We start from the raw sequence: 27064 nt of genomic DNA on the forward strand, positions 1-27064 counted from the left end.
CACTATCAGCCAGGATAAATGTGGTTATGAGCTGAGTATGAGTTGCTGTCTAATTTAGCCTACCTAATATCCCAAAGGTAAATCGCTCTCTTCGTTCTCGCAGACCAATTTTTCTCGCTGAAGTTTTATTACCCTGGACTTCTGCCAACAGGGACAGCTTCTATCAGTAACTACGCCTGTTTCTTAATGAGAATTTTGCATTGAACACGAAATGAACTCCTCATTTAGTAGGACTTGATTGCTGGCTAGTTGGTTCATGACGTACGAAGGAATACTTTTGCGCAAAAGATGAGGACGAATAGAAGAGTGGACAAGACGAGCGCTCATCTTGTCCTCTCTTCTTCGTACTCGTCTTTCGCGCAAACTTATTCCTTCATTCCTCATTTAGATCACCTTGTGTTTTTTACAAGCCCCCTTCCTTGATCGAAGCGGCCAGAATAATGTGGTTTAAGTTCATGTGCCCCAACACCGTGCGCTGGATAGCTGCTGATGCCAAAACGCCTCTCTCAATAACGAGTTGCAACACCCTGGCGTCGCCCCGCTGCCCAAAAATCTCAGTGCGCGGCGCGGCTATATATGGCATCCAGCAGTTAACACTTGAACGGAGACAGCAGTCAATACGAAAAAAAAAACGAAAATACGCACGTTGTTTCGTCCAGTAAACAATCTGACCCCGTTGAACTTACGTCGGAGTGCTGTGGAACCCGCGCAACGCCACCGTCGCACTAAGACCAGCACTCGGCCAGCATGGATTCCCCACGGAAAAAGCACCGGTTCTCGAGGTTTGCGGTTCGGAGGGACACTTTTGTCAAAGATGAAAACATTGGCTGCGGCTTAACCTAGTTTTGCACGGGTGTGAAAAGCGAGAGGTATGGTTAGTGTTATTGTTTAGCTTGGTTCTCTGTGCGGTTACGACGTTTCTCGAGGCGTGCGGCTCGTTCTTCCTCCGTCTCCACGGTTCGCTCTCTCCTCTTGGTTTCGTTCCGATGACGAAGCCCGAATTCTTTTAGTCCCTCCGACTCACGTTCTATATATGACGACGAATCCCACCGAGCCGCTTCTACATATATACGTTTTTATTTTTATTTTTTGTTATTGTTTATTTTTAATTTTTATAATTATTATTTTTCTATTTTTACTTTGATTTTCATTTATTTATTATTTTTTATTTCTTTATTTTTGTTTTTTGTCGCGGTTAGCGGCTCTGCCAGCTGCGGGGGATAGGGAATCACTAGGTTCTTCAGCCGCCGCAGGTTCCATAGGAACCGCTGCCAGCTAGCACTCCGCTCGCGGGGCGGCCGCAGGCCAAAGCGAAACGGCAAGAACACGGCCATTGCAGCTCTCGCTACAAAAGTGGCTCCGCAAGAAAACACGTACAGACCCTTGGGATACACAAAGGAATTTACTTCAGCGACACAGCCCAAATTTCACATCACACACTCGTCCTTGCAAAACCTGAATCCCATCCGCGTCCCTTCCCCTTCCTTCGCGTCACGCCGAGTCGCCCAACACGTCCACGGACTTGACGAGCTCGACGATCCTGGTCTTCTGCTTCCAGCGGGCCAGCGACTGCACTGGCAGCAGCGAGAGCACCATGAAGCAGCAGCAGAACGTGAACACGTTGCAAAGGTACTGCGTGTCCAGCTCTTTGCCGAACGCCAACATGGCGGCCGCCAGGAGGCGCCCCGCGCACCTGGCGTACGCCTCGTTTCCCGGAGAGATGTGGGCGCAGCTGCGGAGCTTCCTCATGACGGCGCCCCACAGGCCGAGGCCGAAGTGGAAGGCGAGCATGGCCATCACGATGACCAGGACAGAGTCCGGGTAGACGGGCATGGCCACGGCCGCGAAGAACATGCCCACGCCCGCCAGAATGCAAGCGAGGGTGAGCGAGTACCGCGGCGTGGCCCGGATCATGCGCAGCACGCGGAAGAAGCAGCTGCCGAAGACGTGGAAGAAGCAGTACAGCGCGTACAGCAGGCCCACGTCCATGTTGCTGGGGTTCACCAGCGGAGCCCAGTACGCCTCGACGATGGTGCTGCAGCACCACAGCGCCACCTCGGACGAGAGGACGGCGAAGGTGACCACGCGGTCCGCCCGGTACGGCTCCACGAGGCCCTTGATGGGCTGCGACTTGGGCTTGAGGAAGTGAAACAGGAAGAGGCCGACCAGGATGTAGGCGGAGCTCTTGTACAGCAGGTAGCAGTTGTAGTACATGATGTCGCAGAGAATGCTGCTGACGACTCCGCAGACTATGCCCAGGAAGCCGATGACGAGGATGATGGCCAGGTCCGAGGGGCGCATGCGCGGGTTGAACTGGCCCAGGGCCAGCGGGAACAGCGTCAGCACGCAGACCTGGCGTTGCAAAAAGAGCGATAAAAGAAAGTTGTGAGAGTCTAGCCCTGCCAAAAAATGGAACGGATTTTTGTGAGGAGCGTTCTACAAATTCGTAGAAATGCCGCACCAAAAAGTGCTTAGTAAAATGTGTCATAATCGGAACTGGATTGACCAGAATGACGGCACAGGACACAAATCGCGATCATACGGCCAGGGCCCCAAGACCATCGTCCGCTGTGTAGTTCCGTGACGGGGGAGTTAAAGGAGCCATGAAGAGAAAATGCAAGTTGGTTTTATTCGAAAGATTTCGTGTTTTATAGTGCCCCCAGCGCTTGTCCGGATACAAACGATGCTTTATTCACTGAGAAATTAAACAATTTAAGTTAAAATTTTGATTTTCCCCGCTAAATCGTTTGTTTTCGGGATCTGCAATGACATCACAGGAACCGACCGCTGTGCAGCCTAGAATACCTTCATTCACGCATCCGCCGTACAGGGTAGAGACACGTATACGCTGGCGCCGCCATTTTGGGTCGCTCGCTCGCCGCCGAAGCAAATCATTGTGTCAAAACCGCGCTAAAATTATCGCCGCAACGCGGTTTACTGAAGAAGTTTGAATCATATTGTCTGTTTCGCGTTGCTAGGTCTCGTGGGAAACGAAAAGAACAACGCGTTGAGCACGTTGGCCCAATTGCGGCGGCACGGGACCGTTCAAAGGTTGTCTCCACCCTGTACAGCGGTGTTGGCTTGTTCCTGCGTTTCTTTACGTTACCCGAACCTAGATGGCGCCACCATACCGTGGCAAGCGTTTGGTTTGTTTTTGCCCGTATTTAAACCTGGCTTGTTTTTGTTCTGGGAGAAAATATTCGTTCCCTGAAACACTACTGGCTCGACAAATGTGGTCACGTAAGACACCGTTGCTTGCGTCAATCGGCCAGTGTCGTCTGAGACAACCCCAAGCCCCGTAGTGCTGTGAAGCTAAACCTAGCATGCTGTGCGCAGTATGAACAATAGTACGCATCAGTACTTCTATGCTTACATGTGCTTTCGTAACTTCCACTGTTTGTCCCATCATTCTTATTGCTTTGTAAAGAATGTGCCCTAAATTTAAGCGCAAATCGCTCGTTCGGCTAGTTTGTAAGCTCTACCTAATTTGCGTCTGGTTCTGCCAGCCTCCGCCAATCGCAGAGCATTCTCGTGTGACATCATAGGTTCTGTTGCGGGAAATGAGCTGGTGGGTCGCATGGCCATTCCCGTTTTTCCTAATTATCTAGCTTATTTGAGCGAAGTTTACGTTAAAAGTGGTGTCAGTATGATTCTAACGAGTCAATCTTTTGAATGAACCAAACTTGTGTTTTCTCTTCATGGCTCCTTTAAGCGTAGTCGGAATGCCCGGTTAATAATTGCGAGATTCGAAACACCGGAGTTCATCAATACACATCTGCTGCGAAACTCCGCGCGCTTCGTGCTTTGTGGACGCTGAGGGGAAAGTTTACAAAGACGGCACCCAGGGGACGAAAACTGAATTTTGCTTTAAGTTCACCTAATAGTAGAACATATTATAATAAATCTTGCTTTAAAAATTAGAAAGCATACGTAATGTAATAGTAATACCTCGTTAACTCGAAGTAGTAAAAACCAGGAAATATTTCTCGATAAGCGGATTTTCGAGAGAAGCAAAGTTGCTCGAATTGACATGAAATATCGAGTTCTTTGCAAAAAAGGCGCTACTACTTACAAGCTCTTCAACAGCCGCTTCCAATCTTAGTTTTCATAAAGGTTTTAAATAGCAAAAAAAAACATACAAGAGACGTTCACCGGCAGGGTTTTGTGGCACTGCAATTTTATTGAGCAGAAAAGAACTGCGTAATGCTGGTCTGCTTTGCTGCCGCAATCGGGCCTAGTAAAGAGTCCTCTAGCTGCTTGACGCATTGCATGAGCCGATCTTCCCCGCCGCTGCACTCAAACTCACTTCGCAGCAAGCGCAGCAAATTCATCCTTTCGGCAGATGTCGGCACCTCTCGAGGAGGGTCTTCGCCGTCCCCTCCTTTTGCGGCCATTTCAACGGTTTCGGCGTCCGTATGTTCTCCTTTCACGGGCACATTCTGCTGTACGTCCGCGCATTTCTCTACCGTCACATGACATGCCACAGGGTTGCTTGACAAAGTTGATATGCCTGTAGGCTCAGACTTCACGTTCGGGGAAAACACCGGCTTTGTGGTAGGCGTGGCTAAATAAGAAAAAAACTGAGGGACTTCGGCGCGGCAGTATCGCGTGCGAATCTTGTGAAACGGTCGCGGCGGCGAAATTTTCGTTCCACTCTCAGTCACGATTTCGAGATATGCGCAGTTTGGCCCAAAAGGAAAAAGGTTCGGTGCCACGGAAAATTTCAACTTAGACGATTTTTCGAGATATGTGAGTTCGAGTTAACGAGGTGTTACTGTATTTATGTTTCCTCGAGTTTTCTTATCATGACGTACGGCAGCGGCCGCAGGCACTTCACCTTTCTGCCGACAGACGTCAGGCTTGCCAGCGTTCCCCGTGCTTACCCCTGTAGGCAACAGTTGAAGGGGGCCAACCGGGGACCGACTTTTGATACATAAGGCTTCTGTGAAGTTTCCCAACTGGTATATATTGAGTAAATCTGACGAAATACAGCCGCTTCAAAGTGATATTCAACATCTTCCAAGTTAAGAATCCGCCCTGCTAAGCCTTTATATTTAGGAACTTGTTGCTTGAAGAGTTGGCAAGCACTTTACGGCATGATTTAAGCACTCAAAGAATACCGACAAAGGAAAGGGGCCAGGGCAGCCGCCTTTCTTTTTTGCGCTGAAAATGTCGTCAAGCTCTATATGTTCACGTACAAACATGCTGTAATGGTTTTAAAAAATCCACCGCCGAGCTTGTTGCGTAGGGTTTGCTTGTTTGTAGCCTTTCACACTCTTTCCTGCCTCAAGACGGCTGCGGAAGTTGTGCCGTTATATCATTCTCATTAAAATTGATATTGCTGCGTAAGTGGATGACGACGATGCCCAGTCAAAAATCACAGCAGGAATACCGCAAAAACCTAACAAGAATTCCTGTTGCATGACAAAAAAAAAAAACATTGTTGGGACCACAGAAGTCCTTTTGTTACGACAAAGCCATCTGTTACGACGCACACACATTTTTGTTGTAACGAAAAAGTCAATTTTCTCAACGACAAACATGCCTGTGGTCCCAATACAACTGCCATTTACGCTACTCTTCACAATGGGAATTAACAATCAAACCATGTTCAACAACTGATGGAACATCAGGATCCCTACAAGACAGGAATTCGGCACGATGGAACATAAAATTTAGGACAGGAATACGACACACGACAGAACATCAGGATCACGACACGACAACAATACGACAAGACGACGCGAAAATAAGACAAAGTACAGAAATTTTTTTTGTCGTCTTTAATTTTCTGTAAAATTTGGGGGTTGTTTCTGACGTGTTGGACATGTTCTTCAGAAGTCGTCGGGCGTACGTGCGTCGTAAGGAACTGGTCTTGGTCAGTCGAGTAAGCTGAACAAGCCCGGTCTCTATAAAGTAGTATGATGGCGGATCGTTCACCCTCTCTCTAGATGTACCCCCAAACACACCCCTTGTGGCTCCTGAACGGCTCCTTTTGGATACCCCAATCATGGTCGTAGTAGAGTGCCCTCGTCACAACTTCACCTGTGCATATCGTGCTAAGTGAACGCTCACAGTGCAGTGCAGACTTTATATGAACAATCTTCCCCTCCCCTTTTCCCCGTGTCCCACACCAGGGCCTATTGGCCTCCTCCTGTAATAAAGCCATCCATTCCATTCCATTGTCGTCTTTTTCGACTGGGTGATGATATTTTATGGCGCAAGGGTTTCACAACGGGAGAGCGCAAAAATACATTTAATACGGACCAGTGTGGAGGGCCGAAAAGGAAAGGTAAAGGAATTGGCCGCGTATCTGCTCGCTTCGCTGCAAATGTCGTCGAAAGACGACAGTCTTCTGCCATCCCTGGCCCATAAATGAGTGCTGCTAACCTGCGAAACCACTTTTCCCCTAGCTCGGATGAAGAAAATCCCTAGATTTCCCTAAGTTCTTGCTGAATGCTGTTATTGGATGTTTTCTCTCAGACAACGTGTTTAGCGGTAACCACATGGGGCGAATTTTGCGGCAGACGCGACAAACCATGCGACGGGGATCCGCCATCGCTCGTCCTAATCGCTCGCTGAGGCAGCCACATGGGAGTGATAAACGCGATCTCACCATTGCCGCACAGCGTCCATAACAATTATGGAAGCACACGCGGCCGCAAGGTTTTTTATGCGTGCATTTGTCATAAAAACGTGAAATCTTGCACTACGAAAGAGTGCACTTGTAATACCACGCTAGTGTATAAAAATAATAATAGTAGGAACGAGCACAGACGATGCGCAGTGCATGAGAAGCGAGAGCGAGAAAGTTTATATTCATCAGTCATGTTCTTTTCAAATTTACACCAGTAATGTCAAACGTAGGGGCGATCGCTTTGCGGGATGCACATTTGTGTGAAATAGATATCTGGGCTTCATTGAGAAACTGACATGCATAGGTATATAAAAAATGAATGCTAAAATAAATAAAGAGCAGCATTACACGACTGAAGGCATAAGACCACGTAGACGGGAAAAAATTCCCTAGATGTCGACAAATTTCCTTATTTCCCTAAAGACAACCGAAAGTCCCTAGATCGAGGGAAATTCCCCTAGAGTTGGCAGCACTGCCGTCAATGCCTCTCTTCTCTTTCCCGGCGACCTCTCACGGTCTTCCGCCTTGCGTTTCACTCCTCCCGCAGTTAACCCTCTGGAGGTTTAGTCAAGCCAATTAAATTTTGTCGCGTTCCACTTCCTGGGTGACATCTACTGGAACATTTTGTCACGGGGTTATCCCAGCAGACAGGGGTTATCTGCTGAGTAGTTTGCTGGGTGTTGTGGAATGTGATCTGTTCTTCGAAGCATGGCCTATAGTGTCACTAGGTAAGGTTTCAGAGTATCGGCGCTCTTTTCTCCTATTGTTCCGTGCCGTCGCTATTATCATTGATCAATTCGCATCACGCGACATTCGTACTCCTTCGGCATTTGTACTCTTTCGGTGACATTTAGACTCCTTCGAAAGCCGCCCCGAGAGGGCGACGGGAGCGCTTCCTGTACTTTTCGTTCGAAATATTTTTTTCAAAGGGTGTTTTTTTATTAGGTATGATAGAATTCACGAAGTCGAGTAATTTTAACTAAAGGAACCTTGCAAATATCACATATATTTTGATGTCTTGTGTGAAATATGCCTAATGTTGTTTTTTTTAACTCAACAATGTTGACAAGTATTACCTTGTAACCAGATTTAGTAGTTTGGGAATGTTTTGCTGTTATAAACGTCTCGTTCAAGAATTCCTTCAACTTTGGCCGGGCGGCTGAATCGAGGGGCAGGCAGGCAGGCAGACAGACAGACATAGAAACCAAACATTTTGGGTTTAAGTAGCCCAAGAATCCAGGAAGGGCTGTTTGTTTGCATCTACGGTGCCTTCAAAAGCAGCCGTGGAAGCATTCTGACCTGACTTGATTACCTGAAAGGGACATTTGAAACACTTCCGATAAACACGTTCACCCTCTCCTTCGCATCCAGTAGCATTGTGAAAACTATAGTTATCACCAGCACGGAGCGGCACTGCATGATTTGCTCGTCGCAGCAGATCCGAATTTGATTTCTGATTTGATTTTGTGGTGATCTTTTTTTCAAGTGGCTATCGAATGATTTGTCGTTGCAACTGAACAGAAGGCGGCCATTAGCCGCTACACCGCTATAGTGACGTCATTCCAGCACTCGAAGAACGGCAAGACTGGGAAAGAGAGAAAAATCTTCTGAGCAAGTTTCAAAGTTATCTGATGGGCATAAAGCAGCAGTTTTTGTCTGAGGTAGTTTGGTACCTTTATTCTAAGTACAGGATGTGTATGTTGAGTAAGCTATGAACACATATAAGATTTACAAAAACGTTGAAAAAACAGCGATGCAGGGTCTATTGAAATGCCGCACTTTTCAGGGACCCATCACACTATTGCTTAAGTCCTAATACGTAGGGTCCCACAAGTGCTCCTAAAAGTGCTCTTTAAGGTGCGTTTTTAGGAAGTATGCATGATGCTGGAGCAGTCGGTATACTGTATCAGTGAGTCTGAATCAGTTATCGAGTTGTCTGTTTTATGTTTTGTTAACTATGTATACGCTTCGCCAGTAAAGATGCCGCTGTTCTTGTCTAAGGTTTTTGTATACGAAACGTTAGGTTAATGAAAGGCCCATGATGCCGCTCAACTGGTTTTAGATGCGTCACCGTAGAATCCAGTGGTCGAAGAACTCCAAGACCAGGAAAGAGAAAAATCTTTTGAGCAAGCTTCTAAGTTACCTGATGGGCACAGAACAGTGATTTGAGCATGAGTATGAGCATGAAAGCTGCCGTGGAGAGGAGGTGCGCCGTACAGGATTGGCTGAGCCTGGTGATGACGCAAGCTCTGACGTGCACGTGCTAAAAGAGGCGATGTGTATGCCGTTGGCGTCAGTATCTGGTCTACTGTCGAGCTGGGCAGTCGAGAAGGAGCGCAAACAGCTCTGCTGTTACATCAGTCTTCGCGACGTTAAGTCTGTGATGCTGGCATAATATTTTTTGTGTAAATGCTGGGAGTTTCACGGCTGAAGCTGTAGGGGCACTCGGCAAAGAATGCTACGCATTAACTCCGGGCTGCGCAAAACTGGCATCCTGCCATTTATGACGTCACCGAAACGCATACCTTGGAGAGGATCTTGGAGACAACCAGGTGGCTTAGCTTTTCGCTGTCCTTAAGCATGCACGACTCGAAGTAGAGCCCCAAGAGCAGCGGCGCCGTCAGGGTCCATCCGACTCGCTTGGACACGGCGACGCCCCAGAGGTCGGCCATGCAGCCGCCCAGAGCGCCGGCGGCGTAGATGCGCGCGATGGAGCCCTGGTCGAGGTTGTAGTAGTAGTACAGCTTGTACTCGTACGGGTTCTGCAGCCGGTCGGCCACGGTCAGCACAATGTAGAAGATGGCACCGTGCCACAGGGACAGCACAGACGGCGGCTTCGTCGCGGCGGGGGCTTCGTCCGACATGGCTTGGCTCGGCTTGGCTGCGGGAGTGAATACGGATGGATTCAGGCTTGGGCATCGGATTTACTCGCGTTAAAGTTTTTGAAAAAAAAAAAAGCCGTTCCACTCAATGTGAAAACTGCCGGAAGTGCAGACCAGTGATTCGCCATAATGGGCTCAGCGCCGTTATCCGCTCACTGCTGCCGCCCAATGCATTTCAAATTTCCCTCCTTCGCAGTGCTCGCGCACCCCCAGAATGAAACTGCGCCAGCGGGAGTATTGTTCTCTTTGTGCTTGCCTTAACTGCGTATGCTGGAGCTGTTCTGTGTCATTTCGAACGCGTAGTTTTTTTTCTTTGGTGGCTGGAGCCATTTGTGCGTCATTTCGAACGCACCATTTTTTTCTTGCGCGACCGCTTTTTTTTTTTTCACCGCTTTTTTCGCTTATAATGTCATAATAACTAACCAACCGAGCGTTCCTAAGTAAATGAACGCGGGCGCTGCCGGTTAATTACGCATATTTTGCCTCAACTGTACCGATAGTTTTCGTTGCGCCAAACAACGGGGAGAAGCATGACAAGCGCCAGCGGTTCACGAGGTTCGAACGGTTATGACTATTTAAACCGCGTAGTTTTTGAAGCCTCAGCGTGACCCCCCAACGACGGCACACCAGGGTCCACTTGGGTCCGTTATCTCGCTGCGCCGCCTGATTCCGGCAGTCGCATCGACCGTTAGCTAGCTACGACGACAGGGTGAGCCCATAAAGTGCTCTGCACCTAATATAGTCATCACCACCGCCACTATCATCATCGTCGTCGTCAGGGTCCACGAAGACAAAAACAACCTGTTCAGCTTTAGATAGCTACCCTTTGATAACTCACTCAACTCTATTCCAGCCACGAAGGACGCTCTTCAACCAAAAATCACCTACTCCTCTGTCGAAACGACAACGATAGAGGAACACGAAGCGTTAGAAAATCAAGTCCAACATCACAGTGAAAATGCGCTGGACATACTTATACTAAACAAACTGGACAACAAAGGGGACAATGGAACCCTCAAGTAACACGAGAGGGTTCGATTGGTTACCACCAGGCTTTCAATTTGGTAAAGGTTCTCTCTAGAGGAACATTAGTAACGTTGGTCTAGAGCGCCGTCCGGTAGTACTATAAGCACGAGCACGCCTCACTAAGTCATTCCATATGGCAGTGCCCAAAAGACCCCTTCCCTCTAGTCACCAGCAGCGAGCCGTGGAGGGAGACGTTGGGTAGCTCCGACCGGGCTACACAAGAAGCCCTGGTCAAGAGCCACCGAATTCGCCACCAGCCTTAATTAGGACGGCGGCCCCCGCGCTTCTCTGACCACTTGCTAGAATAAAGTTTTCTCCTCCTCCTTCTCCTCCTCCACTAAAGCGACGTCCACCTGCGTTTCACAATACAAATGTAGCGCGTGGCCCTGCTTTGCTCTTCCTATTGTAACGTAGCGTAACGTGCCTTAATCTAAAAAACCCAACGAGCAGAAAGCACTCATTTAAAGCTCCAAAACTAACGTAATCAATAAAAATCACGCTTTGAGAGAAATATTACACAGGGTTTGTGTAAAGGCCCTGTCTAGAGTTCCGTTTGACGGTATTATAAGCACTCAATTATATCGACGTCCACCGGCGTTTTGTAGCAAAATTGTTGCGTCTGGCACTACATCGCTCCAGATAACGTAAAGCTAGTCAACCTAACCTAGACATAACATAACATGACCTAACGGACACAAAGAAATCATTTCAAACACCAAAACTAACCTAAGCCATAAAAAGTCTAGTTTAATTTAACAATAAAAGGAAACACCCGAGGCAGGAGCCGGTCTCAAACCACCGTCCTTGGGATCCAAAAACTAGGACGAATATTCTACACTACAACGACAGACGCTTTGGCCGGTGCTAACCTAGTCTTAAATATTCGAATGTCGTCACACGGCAATCTGCACCTTGCGTTTGGTAAATGCGGCGTGCGCTGGCCACGTCATTTGCAGCCCTACGCGGTCTTTTTCAGTGCGGAATTCCTACTATACGCATGGGGAAGTTTCGGCAACCGCGTCGAGAAAGCGTCAGGTTAGAAATAGCACAAAATCAAAGGCTCACCTATATACGGCAGAGCAGGGAGAACCCGATGTTGCAACTCGTCCTCACGGTGGAATGGCCGCTCCAGGCTACCACCTCTTCTTCTTCGAGGTGGTGGTGGCCCATATAAAATGACGCGTACATTCTTGGGGGGATTGGCCAAGAAGAATTTGTTTTTGTCGTGGAAACCAATTCAGATAAGACGAAAATAGGGGAGCAGAGAAAAAAAATTTCTTCAGTATGCCGAAGAGAAAGAAGGAAAAAAGTAAGAGAAGGGGAGAAGAGAGCGAATACAAAATAATAAAAAAAAATTGCAGCAAGTCAGAAAATTGTCCTGTAATGCGTAGCATTCTTATGCCGCCTATCCGGAACATACCCAGCTTTCTAGATCGAAATTCCGACCTCTCAGGAACCTAGAAAAAACACTCCAGGAAAGGGATATTTGGCATAAAGCAAGAAGTCAATGTGAAGATGAAAACACTACAAGTAGTTTCCAGGATTCTGCATATTTTGTGTGTAATTCGCTGTCAAATCTTACTCCCTATGCATTTCTATGGGATAGTTTCCATGGGTGAGGAACCTAGTCGCGATACGTGCGAGACTTGAAACTGTGCACGAAGCAAGTTTTCACCCCCAATATTAGCTGCGCAAATCTGTAAATTTGGCTAAATAGAGGAGGACCGGTAGCCTTTATTGTGGCAGGAAGACTCTACGTTAAGTGGGGGAAGGAGAAATAACTACAGAGTAATCACTGTTGAAAGGACTTCCATGAGCGGGAAAGCTGCACGTGTGTGAGTTATTTACAGCTATGAGTAGCAAAAGGCGTTGGAATAGTTTATATTTTTGAAGTTTTTGTTCCTTTTCGCGAATGATGTAAATGTGTAATAGCGATGAAGTGCCGTTACTTCGCTAATTTTGTTTTGTCTTACTGAAGATGCAAGGCGTAGTGCAGGGTAACATCCCTCTAAATAAAAAGAATGTTTCCCGCGTCTTGTTGCCGATGAGCTAGAGAATGTGGGCCACTTCAGACACCCTCTTCTTCAGAGAACACACGTGGACGCTCCATGAAGGTTCCTGTCTGCTAGTATACGCCCATAGACTTGCGGCTTGAATCTGGGGTTTTAAAATGTGGGCGAACAACAGCGCTCACCCCCGCTGCAGCTCACATGTGGCGCATTCTGCAAACACACACCTTCCCACATCGCACCCAACTGGTCCACACACACCCCCACATTTTCACATCCCCTAATTGCTCAGCATGTGGGGCTCTGGACACCCACTACCACTCCCTTTGTGAGTGCCCAGCCTCCCCATATCCCCCTCTACCCGCCCCCACCCTCTGGGAACAGGCCCTGGGGAGCCCGATCAACTATTGGTGACGTCGCGGGCACTGGACGTCGCGGAGGCCTTATGGTCCTCCGCCCCCCCCCCCTTTCCTCATCCCAGAGACTAATAAAGTTTGCTCTCTCTCTCTCTCTCTCTCTCTCTCTCTCTCTCTCTCTCTCTCTCTCAATGCTTTGCCGTATTACCCGCATTGCCTTCAGGAAGGGCATATCGAGTGGGATAAGTAGTTTGAAGTGGAGATTCTTCTAGGGGCGCGTCCTAAACATTCTGCGATAAACAACACGTTTTAAGCTAATCAGAGAATGCTGCTGCGGACTTCGGTTTGCAAATACTACACGTGGCTATCAGTTAACAAGCAAAGTGCTGGTAAAGCTGAGTGCGCCGAACGATATGAGCGTGTTACTTTTGTACGGTCAAGGCAAACAGGCGCAACGATGACTCCAAAAAACAAAATTCAAGAGCCATTTCACTCTGTGCAAGTGGATTGCAAGAGAAGCTGTAGCGGCATCCCCATGATGAGGACCGTCGAGGCGGGAATTTCAAAATGAACAACAGTAACTATAGTCTGGACGACGGGACCACCACCCCGAGAAGCTGGAGGAAACTAGACACTCAAGCGTTTGGAACACCCACGAATAGAGGGCGGTGCGAACACAAGTCCTCCGCTGGTCGTACAGCGACAAAAAAACAAAAACAAAAAACGTACCCGAGAATCTAGAAATCTGAAAAATTGTACCAATTTATAACTGATCTATTAAAAATGCACATCCAAGTAATTAAATGCGTGAGATTGAGGTCGAAATCATGTTGTGAACGCGTGAGACTTTAGGGGTGACCCTGTGCTAACAAAGCGCGCATGCACACGCACAGACGCACACACACGCACACACACAACACACACATGTACACACATGCAATAAACACACACGCACACACACAGCACATCACACACAGACAGGCGCACACATAGAACACACACGCACACACACACACACATGCACGCGACACACACGCATACGCACAACATACACATGTACACACAAATCACACATACGCACACACACAGCCCATCACACACAGGCGCACATACACAACACACAGGCGCGCACACACAACACACACTCGCCCTCAACAACACGCAACACACACGCACACACAAACACGCAACACACACGCAACACACACATAACACACACCCACGCAACACCCACGACACAGACACGCGCACACCGGGACGCCTCTTTTCCAACTCTTGGCGATTCAGACACGCGAATTTTTGTTCACATGCAATTAAAATACACGGGACCGTACCCATATAAGGCTTCGCTTTAATATCTGAATAAGGCCTGCCCGCCGAGGTGGCTTGGTGGTTGAGGCGTTTGTGCTGTTGTGCCCAAGGGCACGGGCTCGATTTTCGGTCGCGGCGGCCGCTTTTCTGATGGAGGCGAAAAGCGAAATCGCCGATGCATAGGAACTTCGGCGCTCGCTGAAGGTCCCCAGGTGGTCGAAAGCACCCCGGAACGGCCCACTACGGTGGGCCTCACAGCCCACTTTTCAATTACCGAATTTTCCAAAATGCCTCTGCCTTGCGCATTCTGGTATAGAGACGTAACAGTCTACTCGAGAAGTGGAACGATGTACAGCCGACATGTCCCACTTTCCCATCCTGAGACGCCTGTGCCGCGCCCGATAAAACATCCACCATCCCAATCGCATTGCTCCAGAACAAACAACGCGATAACAACACGCGCGACCAGACACGTAAACAAGCTGATAAACAAACAAGGTTCTTCGAGAAAAAAGCTGCCGCGGACGTTTCCTCGCCGTGTACCATATCGTTTGTTCATTTCAGGCTACGACAACATGGAGATCTTGTTTCTGTACCGGCATGTTGGGCTTTCCAATGGTTATGTTTGTAATAGAACATGACTGGTTAGTTACTAAAACTCAAAATAGCAAAAAAAAAATTACTACGATCCCATCCCTAACAGAATACGTATTGCGAGAGAGCCAACGTTCTTGGGGGAGCCCTTTTTATATCTATATAGTAAAGATGTGTTCCAGCGCACCCTGCTTAACAGGGCCAAGGCGTACTTAGATGCCCTACCACAACGGGGCGCCCGGAGTAGCCTCGAACCAGGTCAACAGACGTCTTCTCTCTCTCCATCTATCTCTCTCGGTACAAATGGTAAATCGGCCGCTGAGATGACATTATCATAGGGCTCAGTTTTATTTACTTGGCAGAATTGGTTTGTTGACCGTAGAGGGGTAGATGTTAAGGAATTTCCGTCTACCTGCCGCGGTGGCTCAGTGGCTAAGGCGTTGTGCTGCTGAACACGAGGACGCGGGTTCGATTCCCGGCCGCGGCGGTAGCTTTTCTAATGGAGGCGAAAAGCAAAAACGCCCGTGTGTATCAAATTTCGGCGCACGTTAAAGATCCCCAGGTGGTCAAAATTAATCCGGAGCCCTCCACTACAGCGCGCCTCGTCACCTGTGAAGCGTCGGTTCGTTAAAACCCGATAATAAATCAAGGAATTCCCATCTGCTCCTAGAACATCAACTTCTACAGGAGCAGTATAGCTAAAAATTAAAGCAGTTGCACTCAATGTGAAAGCTGTCGGAAGTGCAGAGCAGTGATTCACCATAATGGGCTGTAGCGCCCTTATCCGCTCACTGCTACCACTCAATGCAAATGAAATTTCCCGCATTCGCAGGGCTCGCGCGTCCCCTGCCTGAAACTGCGCCGGCGGGAGTTCTGTTCTCTTTGTGCTTGCTTTTCCTCCCGCACGTACCAGCGTTGCACAGCCACTTTTTTTCGCTTACGATCGTAAAAACCAACACAACGAACGTTTCTAATTAAAAGAACGCAGGCGCTGCCGGTCGTCTGATCGCACCAGACCGGTATTCTGGAGGTCGTGGGTTCGTATCCAACCTGGCGGGCATTTTTTCTCCGCTTTCTTTCACTCTTTCTAAATTCTTTATCTGTTTCAATAACCTACCACAACCTCCCCTTTGCTTTCCGACTGCGTATTCAGCGTAATTTTATTATGTGCATGCTGTTTTGATAATTATCCTCATCTCGAGGTAGTCATTGATGAAATCTGTCACACTTCAACAACTTCCAGTGCTTTATCTCCTGATGTGTCAATGAAGTGCCAGTTCTACGAAGCCGACCCGCCTGAACCCACCCCCTCAAATAGAAAGTATGCGTACTAACGAGCTGGAGGGACACCGCGAAAGGTGGTTGGACGTCTAACAACGATATTTCAAGGTCGACTTTATTTCCTCATGCGCGCGGGCTGTTGCTCCATTTTACATTTTCTTTCACGTCTCGCGGTTGCGCTCGCTCGCGTTGTCCATTAAGCCCCGCGACCGTCTCTCGCGCTCCAAAATGGGCGAGAAAAAGTTACGTGGTGCCAAAAGTAAGAAAAGCACACAATAACTGGTCTTGCTTTTTAGACGGCGGCGTAGTGACCGAGCAAAAAACATGAAGTAAAGAGAAAAAGCAGACGTAGGCTCATCTTCAGTGCGCGCAAGCCAGTTTTAGAGAAGGTAAAACGCGACCGCAACAACGCGGGAACTTGGAAACTTACGCGAGCGCGCTTTGAGAATTGGCGCCATGGACCGCGACACGCGCCATGGAACTGGACGCGTGCCCCACGCCGCTTTGAGGTGATGAAGATTTGAGAAATGTGACGGCAGGTGGGAGCGCTTTTAAAATAGGTTGCGAAGTAACAACGTCAAAACGAGCTCACTCGTATATCGCTGTATTTTTATCTTGTGTGCTTTTTTTTCGGCTCGAAAATTTGGCCTGTGTACTAAAAAAAGAAGCAATGGATGGCATCTATCTGAAGTTCATGACCGCCTTGTGCTTGGGATCTTTGACTTCAAGATGACACCCTGAGCCGTGCCGCAAAGTCGTCCTTGTTCTTTTTCATTTTTACTTCCTCGACGAGTCACATTCTTAACCGTCCTTATTATATTTGCCGCTCTTTCTTACTGACCGCGATGGGCGCATCTCAGCCGGTCCTGCGTTGACGTACCGGAAACAACCGTCAACAAAAACTTCTGGCGAGGTGAGGGAGAAGTAAGAGGCGGAGGGAGCGCGTGGCTATAAAACGCACCTTTCCTCCCGACTCGGCTCCAGAGAACTAGACAATTCTGAAACCGAATAGAGGAGTTCGCTTCGCCTTCGGTGCGTCGTAGCCCGCCGATCGCGGCGTCACTGGCAACGAAACTTCGAGCCCCTCACCTTGTCGGGACCTACAACCCATAGGACTGCGGATTACAAGCCGATATGAAGCCTGTAAGTAGGTCCTCTCTGTTAAGTATTCTCTGGAGGTTAACAAATGTGGCCTGTTTCCCACGATTTAGTCGGGTTCTGCAACTTTTGCAATCACGAAGGTAGGGACTGCAGCTTCTTTCGCTCAAGGGCATGGAAGGACAGTTGAACGTTGATTTTAGGATAACAGAATTTACAGTATACCGAATTAACGAATTGATTCAGAACACCCGTGCAGTTCGCCATGGGCTTAACGATTTCTTGGTTTTACAAAGTTCGCCATTAGCGAAATTAGCAAGTCACCCCAAAGCCAATGGTTCGATGCGTAGTACGGCGGCACCCAAAATACGAGCATGTCGGGCCGACAATAGGGCATCAATTCATCGAAATTGACACTTCTAAAAGAAATGCATCGGTCAGAGTAACCGTTTTCACAGCCTAAATTTTGTAAGTATAGCGCATGGTCGTTCCAAATAAGCTAACCAAAACCACCTCTTCTTCGTCCCATTTTCTACAGGAATTTTAATGGCCACTAACGACATTTTCCGACGAACTACGTTCACACAGCAAGTGTTCTTTGGCGCATTGAGAAAGTGGGGAAAAAAGTGGGCCACAGAACGCTTTCACGAGCGCCGCCAATGGAGTTGTTTTGAAGACGGAATAACCAAAATTTGAATAATTAAAATGTCAAGAAACACGTTTTCGCCTCACAATCAGCTATATTCGTTGCACAAGTTTGGATTGTTGCTCGCAGGAAACAAACCGAGGCCTCACAATTGGGCACTGAAGAAACTGACTTTGATGCCATGAAAATCCCCTCAGTACACACAAGAACAATGCGCCTTATTTACTGCCCTTTCCGACTTTCTGAAACCTCCTGCAGCAAAGTGCACAAGCGCAATGTAGCTGTTGTTTAGAACAAGCGCCAAACCGAGCACACATAGCAGTCCAGCCCTTACCCGATAGATGGCGACAGCGAGCCGTGATGTTTGGCGAGGCTGGAGTCGCGATTTTCCGTGTACATCAGTGGCAGGAACCAGTACAATATAAGAATGCATCGCGAAGTTCTGTCTGTTCTACGCATGCACATTTCAAAGGAGCAGACTGAATTTACAGTATGAGCTGTAACTATAACATCAAGAACTGATACAACCAATGCCGTAGCGAAGAAGAACTACACATAAAATATGCCGCCCGCTCTGGGGTGATCGCGTTCACTCGGAGCCTGGGGACTTGCAGCAGGGCGCACAATGAATTTAGCTTAAACCAAAAACTCGCGCTACTTTGAAGGCCGACAAGGCATGTACCAACATAATGAGGACAATTGAAGGTGAAAGCTGTAGACAAAGCACTCATTCTTTACAAGAACGCACGAACCTCTGTTTTTCTCTGTTCATGTTATGGAAGTAGTGTATTGTAATATCTAATTATGTTTATTAACAAGTGCTGTTTACAAAGGCACACAACATGAAACCGACCAAGAAACCATTTAGGACTGATTTCCACGTAATAATTCCAAAATGAGGTAAAAAGTACTGTTACAGGCAAAAAAAAAAAAAGAAAAGAAAACAAAAAGAAAGACGTTAAGGCCACACTTCAAAGCTACAGCTTAAAAAACCATTACGCTTAACTACATAAAGGGAAGTGAGTACGTCCGCGTAAACAAGAACATAATTTGAAAGTTTAAAACAATTCGATATACTCTCCCATCGAAATTGTCGATGAGCCAAGCACCTACTACATCTCTACGAGATTAAGGCGGACGTTAAAGATGCCAAGGTAATCATAATTAATCCGGAGCCCTCCACTACTGCGCGCATCATCGCCTGCGTAGTGTTGGCGCGTTAAATACTAGAATTAATCAATCAGTCAATCAACAACTACATCTTAGTCATAGTCGCTGCCCTTCATACTTACGCTCCAACAGTGCTAGATAACAACTGAAAAATTTGCATGCGACGAAGTAGAAAAAACAAGCAGACAGCATAGAGATGGGACATGGTATAGATAATCACTTGCATGACAGACAGACAGACAGACACAGACACGGACAGACAGACAGACAGACAGACAGACAGACAGATAGACTGATTAATCGACTGATTGATTGGTACATCGATTGATTCATTGATTGATATATCGATTGATCTGTCGAAAGATCGATCGATCAATATATTGATTGACTGATTGATTGATTGATTGATTGATTGATTGATTGGTAACAAGATATAGTTTGGTCTTAGACGAGCAGATGAAAAGAAAATCTAGTTGACCAATAAACCGCCCGACAGGCCTACATATATACAGATGAAGATATCCTGAATACATATGCGATCAATAGAGAGTGCACAGGGGAAATTTGGGGTAGAGGATTTATTAAGACCCGTCAAAGTTAGGCTGTGTTCCCGTCGTTCATATTGTATGAATGCCATATTGTATGAATGAACTTTGGCCTGGCGGATGAATCTATAGACAGACAGACAGATAGACAGATCAAAATTTTCATGTTTGAGTAAACCGCGAAAGACTATCGTGATTGAAAAAATTCCTCGCTCACCTAAGTATGCCTATTTCGTTTGAAGGTGAAAACCTCGCGATTTTCAAAGAATTTAAATTTTACTGCTACATCGTATTTGCGTGTCTTTCTTCGCTTGGTATTCGTCGGAAATTACTTCGACAAGTGGGAGACTGGCCAGAAATCGGGGCAATTTGAGGGGTTATTGCGCCCCAGTTGACTAAAACAGATAAGCAAAAGAAAACACACAAAAGAAAACCTAATCACAGAAGAAGTCGACACACTCCCCCCAAAAGGAGCAAAATACACAAAAAACAAAAAAAAGAGCCCCAGAAAAACAAAATCAAAGCACAAATAAACAGAAGATGAACACAAAACACTCACGACAGTAACATAAGGGAAACACTGGCGAATCACTTCCGCACTTTTGACAAAATTCACGTCAGTGAAATTGCACCCATTTCTTCCCTCTCTCTGTCGCTCTCCCCCAGGCTCTAGTGGTGGCGTTCGTGGCTGTGATGGTGGCCGTGCTGTTAAGCTCGCTCCCTGAGCCCGCGAGCGCCGGCGCACCGCTGCCCGAAGAGGTGGTGGACGTGGGGCCCGCCGAGGCGGCCCAGATCGCCAAGTACCTGCCACTGATCCAGCAGATCGAGGCCATCGAGCGCATCAAGGCGGTGCAGCAGATCAAGAAGGGCAAGGGAAACACGGTGCCACCATTCCTCCCCATCGTGCTCGCCTTGCATCACAGGTACGGAAAGTATATGTGGTGCCGAGGCAGGACCATTTACATGCCAAAGTACGTGGACTTTAGCATAAAAATGTGTCCCACTTCCGGCCCATAAATGCTTCTTTGTAATATTCCTTGGACCTTCACACTTTGACGCAGAAACTCCTTGTACAGTGTGTTGCTATAAGTGCTTCCTTCATTTTTTGAAGTGATAATCACTGAACATCACATTGGCGGGGTGCACGCTATGACTTGTCTTTCTCGTTCCGAGCAAGTGTTGCCACGATTACAGCGAACGCTGGAGTCTTTCTCGTTCCGAGCAAGTGTGGGCCCGACAACGGCGAATGCTGAATTTGTGTTTTGGCCAATCTTGCATACTATCTCTTAGTGGGTGTGCCGTTTTAGCCCATCTTGGCCAATCCCCTTAGTGGGCATGGTTGCATTCGTGGCCAATCTCCTTAAGTGGGTATGCTCAGCATTTTATTGGTATTTGTAACTGCGGACACGAAAAACGATTTGATAAACAGCTGGATGCTGAAATCGTGCCTATTTGATTCACTTGTTCGCAGGTCTGAACAGGGTGGAAAGAAGAAGAAGCTGCGCCTGTTGAGCAGGCTCTTCGGCGGTAGATGATCACTTGGTTCGGCTCTTGAGAGCATGGGGGTCGGTATCACCATCACGGTCGGCGCTGGACGCCGGCGCTAACATCGCGGGAGAATGACGTCAATAGGAGATAAATGCCATTACCGGCCTTCTAGAAAAGAAATCAACTTTACACTGCCGTGGGTTGCTTGGCTGCCAAGCATCTTTACTGGGGAGCGAAGTTTAGTGCTCCCTCCTTGAACAGGCAAAACTGACATCGACTTTGTGACGTCATCTGGTAGTGCACAATGTTGTCAAGTGAAAGAAATCCTTAGTATATGCAGACGCTTGCGCAGTTTGTGTAAAATATGATAAAATGTTGGTAAGGAGCCTAAACAGGCCCTGACTTACCAACGGTTTCTCGGTTGCCGCAATTTTCCTTTATCTATATTTGCGCTGCTGTCCTTGGTTTTCGTGGTGTTAACTTTTTAATAATTTATTCACGGATTCTAAATTTGTATTCTCAAGGAATCGACATGATTTATGCAACAAAGACATGCTTCTGACCCCTATGGGGTCAAACGTGCGGTGTCTAATTCGACTGCTACGAATCTGAGCGGGCAGTGACCAAATGTTTTTCTAAAACAACGTCATATCGAGTATTTGAGCTAATTAACAAAAAATTAGAGGACTGTTTATAAAACGCATTTATCCTCTGATGCCGCTGCCACCATTGCACTTGTTTCGCGTGAGACTGAAGTGAAATGTTTTATACATGGCTAAAAAGTTGTTTGCAATGTGTTTCAAGGCTTCAGAATTTCTTAGATCCAAATTAGGGCACAGGATTAGGACCAATTAGGACACAGATTCAAGCCACGTTTGATATTTTTGAAAAATATGCCACATGAAGTTGCTTAGATATGAAGCGGTTTAAAAAATCTTTGGAACAGACAACTGATGAACAGAAATTCGCTTAGAAAATGTTGCGCATTCGTGGTTGTGCATAAAGATGTCAAAGATGCTTCGTAGGTACATTATCTGTAAGGGACACACCTAAATCGATCAAGCAAGCAGTCAACAAGCGATTGTTCGTTTTTCTATAAGCAGTCGTAAACTTCACCATTTGGTGTTTCCTAGCGTCATTTCATCGGTTACATATGCCGAAGAAGTAATAACCGCCACACTGTGCATATACCGAGCTTTAGCTTCACTACACTGTACTCGAGTGACAAATCCATGCCGCCAACAAAGAGAATTCAGCAAATGAGAGCAAAGGGCTGAAAATTTGATCTGCGCTGTGGTACAACGCAATTCAGAATGCCACGGTTGCATTGTGTGATACCAGATTGCAGACCGAACTTTTGAGTCATATCGTATGCCCGCCATTGCCAGTAGAACAGATTTAATACTTGACTGCGTGGATTGGTCAGAGGAGCGCATTGTGATGAAGATGAAACACGGAATTATCTTAGAGTGCTCTAATACACAGTAAACTTGTCCCCGTGGAATCAATATTCACCATCCCGCGAATAAGCACTGTAACACGTGCAACGTATTTAATAATTTCGCTAATACATGGCATCCTGAACTTCGTGGTTGGACGTTAGGGTGTCATCATTTGTGCATCCGTGCCTCCGCAACCAGGACCCTCTACTCCAGCGCCGCCTTCCGTGTGGGCTGTCTCGATCACAGTAAACTTTACTTTGTAGACTGTAGTTGGGAGTAGCCTTCACGAAAGCCTCTTTTTCCTCCTCAGGATGGCCAGTAGAGCTCACTGCGACACCTGCGCGGTTGCAGAGACAATCGAACATGGGCTTTGTATTTGTCCCCAGTATTAATCGGAAAGACGCGTGTTCGCCGCCGAGCTCAGCCGATTGGACAATCAACCGTTCAAAATAGAGACTATTCTGGGACTAAGGAATTTATCGTACTAGCGAAGATTAACAGAGAGACAAAGGTAAATAGGAGACGAAACACACGTGTGTCGTCTCCTATTTCCCTTTGTCTCTTTGTTAATCTTCGCTAGTACGATAAATTCCTTAGTTAGTAACCAACTAGCCCAACCTACCGCCTTAGTTATTCTAGGACACCGACTCCCCCAATCCACTTCGAGAAAGGAAACAAAAGCCTCTGTGCGTATCATGAAGGATATACGCTTGGATGAAAGACTAGAGTGTCCACAAAGGGATTAAAGTGTGTGCGCAGCCCCCTCCTATCCCCTCTTTTTCGCCTACCCTCTCTTTCATCCACTGAACACCCATTCCCTAGTGTCGAGTAACAATCCCGGCTCTAAGCCTAGATAACCTCTCGGCCTTTCCGTTCACTTTTCTCCTCCTCCTCATTGCGAAAAAGTTGCCTGTATGATCCCGTGCCCGCACACTGCAGTTGTATACGCTTGTCTTACCCACAACGATTACTCAATAATTACATACGGAAGTGAGAAAAAGTTTTCAAGCGTGCACGCAGAGAATATTGTAAGCTTTCGGCATGTTCCTGCCACATCAAAATACAGGTAAATATTGAAAGAGAATGAAACTGCTACTTGTCATGACGGTGCAGCGTTGGTTAAATGCAGAAAGAATGCTAGACGCCGTGGGAATACGGTTTCCGCATTTATAGAAACAACATTCCAGATAATCGTGCGAGTGTGATAAAAAGCAAAGTGCTGCTGCTTTAAAGGGACAGGCAACCGATTTTCGTCTTGTATGTTTTCTCTATCCCAAATGAAAGAGCATCACATAGAACACCTTAACCCCAGACGATTTTTCTGATGGCGCCCGAGAACTTTTGAAATCAGCGTTTTTAGATCTACCAGCCGTACGTGTCCTGCCAAGAGGAATGCTGGCCATTGTGACCGTGAGCCGTGCGTCAACACACTGTTAGCTGCCCATGAGACTAAACGAGGTATTTAAAAACTTTACCCCGTAAGACAACAATAATGTGCAACCTTTTCTATTCCTTCATGCGGTTTATGAATCACGCGTTGAAATCGACGGAGTTGTTTGGACACGTAACGTAGTGTAACGTTTAGAAATTATTAATAGAATTATTCGTCATTAGAAATTATTTAAGCCGGTTTATTTAGAAATTCCTTGCGAATACCAAACTATATAAAACGCTGGCTTTCATACGAGCTAGATGGCATATGCTTTACAAAAATTGGTTGTCTGTCCCTTTAAGTATCTTACAACGACAAAAATTTAGTTCCCAAGATTAGCCTACCATATCTTGCACCCTCAGCTTGCATAGCAGGGCACATCAACTTATGGCATTCACCTTTTAAGGGCCATTTCCTGTTCCAAACTTACTTGTAGTTTCACTTCCTTCTCTGCTCGAATACAGGGAAAGAGGAACATTCTGCGCATTCGGAATGACATAATGCACAATTCTACATGCTTTATAATTATGGTATGGAGGTAACTGTTTAAGAGCAAATCATACTTCAATTGAAGAGAGGAGTATACTACTGTTCTTTACTAGATACACGCAACTTTGGCGCTTATTCTAGCCTCAGTCTGAGCCTTTAATTGGTGGTCTAATCTATAATAATCCCTCTTCTTCCTGGAGTTGACTCTGGTGTGTTTTACAAAAGCCCAGGGAGAGCTGTCTGTATATTCAAGACCTGCTCGGAGATTTGAAGCTGTGTTGAATGCACGTTTTTCTAGCTCCGCAAAACAGTGATGATGGGCTCGAGTGAAATGATTCCCACTAATAGCCGGGCGGCCATTCTACTGTTGCCACCTTGCAAGTAGTTTAGGTTACCCGCCAGCCGTACACTGTGGACAGTTAGGCCTGGTTTAGACTGTTGGCGCAAATGTCGTAATACCTTTAAAGACGTCATTTCACGTCCCAGCCAACCGAACTGCGTGACATGAAGTTTTTTACGTCCATAGATCACGCTATGTCTTTTGCGTCGGTAGTCTTAATATAAGATTGCCGGCTGCATATATTTGTCAATCGAGTACATCGTGGTGGAGCTGAGATACAGGATTTTATTTGAGTGTAAAGAGAAAAACAACTTTTTGTAGGAAACACCCTTTTAAACGCAACTAGTGACACAGGTACCAAAATTCGCACTGCAATTATTTACTGCCCTAGTTAGCATTGCAACGGCGAAAGTAAAAATGTTGCCCCTTTTTACACCGCGTGTTGATATGGCAATATATTCCTGACAATCACATACAATGGACATCTGAAACAACACTCACTGCTTTTCTAAGGCTGTGCATGTAAGGTGTGGACGACTGCACTATCAGGAATGTTGGATATATCATAAAACCTCTGATGACCCTGCAACCTGAAGTAGAGACATGAATGCCCCTTCGCAGCATGGTCAATCATTTTACTGCACCAGTAAAGAAATCCGATCTAGTTGGTAAATTGAGTGCATTTTGAACAGCGCTAACAGGACAAGGGCATGGTAGGAAAGTTTCATCCTTCGTTCTGGTCCCTGCCCTGTTAGCGATGTTCAAAATGCAATCACTTTAACAAGGTTCAGCAACGGTATCTAAAAGTTAAGCTGGTCTGCAGTTAAAAGGCCCTCAGCCATGTTCTTTCTTGGGATTAAAGTCACCTGATGAACAGCACATTGGTCGACTGCAGCGAGCTCTAAATGTAGCAACGACGTTTGTCACTGAGACAATTTTTCCGAACTAAATTGCTGCTTCGACAGCTTGTTCTTGTTGAATTAGTGTTTGCCTATATCTTCTAGCCTGAATACGTTTTTCTGGGTTTTTTACAAGTGAAAACAATATTCTGACCGCCGCTTCTTCGCGCAGAAAAGAGCATCCGAACACGGGCGCGTGAGCAGACGACGCCATAGTTCACTCTTAAATTTCTAGAAAAACTTATTTAGGCAAAAAAGTAAGAAAGCATAGAATTGGTTAAGAAGAAGGTATCTAAATATCAATTTATTGTTGAAAACTGTCCTACTGGTGGACTATTGCGATGAGACGGCGCTGCAATCGAGCAATGTGTTGTTCGTCCGATGGTTTTCATACCTGCAATGACACGCAGTTGTATGAGAAAACCGGAATTCTGATATTTTAGTGTAAACATTCCAGCGCAATCATTCTAAATTAAAAAAATATTGAAACCTATAAGCGAAAAAATTACCATTTCAATTTAGCACCTGTGTTTTGTTTACGTTAGTGCTTTGTGTTTAAGCGAATAATCCGGCTGGCCTTAGTTAAGTAACCACGTCGCAAAATATGTAGACACTGCCTGATGCTCTGCCATTGTGTGGGACCGTTATGGGTAGTTTTTACGTTCAAATGGCCCTAGCGAGGTTGCGTCGTGCTCGTGTCATTTGCTTGCCTCTATATACTTCAACATATTTTTTTGTGTTCCCTGTATTCATTTAACAAGATAAAATGGTCCCGGTCGTTTTTAGGCCTCACAGTCATCTAAATTAAACCGGGATGGGAAGATATGGCATCTATTGTCCAAGGTTTGTTACAAGCAATTAAAACACCTGCGTACTTCTGGAAACAGAAATTGTACTACATTTTGCGAGCAATGGTTGCATAAGTCTGTTGACCCTTTCTGTTGTTCACCACTCACTGTATATGTATAACGCAACTACCTGTCCAAAATGTTTACTTGGTGTGTGAATGTGTACTCATTAAAAACCACTTGTATACTGTTATTCACATCTTGAAGGTGTTTATATTTAATAAAATGATTGACTCCCATATATTGTGACTCGACTGCCTTCGTTGGTGAGTGTGGCGCTAGAAATCTGCAGTTTGCATGTCGGCCAATAATTAATTGTCACGAGTTTTATTAAGCATTGATATGATTTATTGCTTCACGTCAGACACTTTTTAAAAGGTCCATGGCGATAAAAAATCCAGGGCCATCTTCACTAACATTAAACCTTGGGAGAGGCGAAGCATGCAGTGTATAAGTGTATTTTTGGTGCCTTGGCATTTTTGGCAACGGAGATGAAACCATTGGGAGGTAGAGGTATACAGCTTTGCTGCAAAAGTCTCTTGTCTTTGAACCACGAAGCTCTAGCGCAAGA

General features: G+C 46.4%; 2 protein-coding genes across 2 annotated transcripts; one reads left to right on the forward strand and one right to left on the reverse strand.

The window, feature by feature from the left end:
- Positions 1 to 1483: 1483 nt before the first annotated feature.
- LOC144161640 (uncharacterized) lies at positions 1484 to 9501 on the reverse strand. Its single transcript, XM_077692270.1, has 2 exons — positions 9163 to 9501; positions 1484 to 2352 (listed from the first exon to the last, which is right to left on the reverse strand). Exons 1-2 carry the CDS (start codon positions 9499 to 9501, stop codon positions 1492 to 1494), a joined length of 1200 nt encoding a protein of 399 aa, XP_077548396.1. The 3' UTR covers positions 1484 to 1491.
- A 7729-nt stretch (positions 9502 to 17230) lies between these two features.
- LOC144161641 (uncharacterized) lies at positions 17231 to 21184 on the forward strand. Its single transcript, XM_077692271.1, has 3 exons — positions 17231 to 17239; positions 20222 to 20478; positions 21027 to 21184. The coding sequence occupies exons 1-3, from the start codon at positions 17231 to 17233 to the stop codon at positions 21088 to 21090; spliced, it is 330 nt and encodes a 109-aa protein (XP_077548397.1). The 3' UTR covers positions 21091 to 21184.
- The last annotated feature ends 5880 nt before the right edge of the window (positions 21185 to 27064 follow it).

Source organism: Haemaphysalis longicornis, unplaced genomic scaffold, assembly GCF_048455015.1.
Source record: "Haemaphysalis longicornis isolate Haplotype H1 unplaced genomic scaffold, Haemaphysalis longicornis Haplotype H1 scaffold_12, whole genome shotgun sequence".
In the NCBI taxonomy this organism is placed as follows: Eukaryota; Metazoa; Arthropoda; class Arachnida; order Ixodida; family Ixodidae; genus Haemaphysalis; species Haemaphysalis longicornis.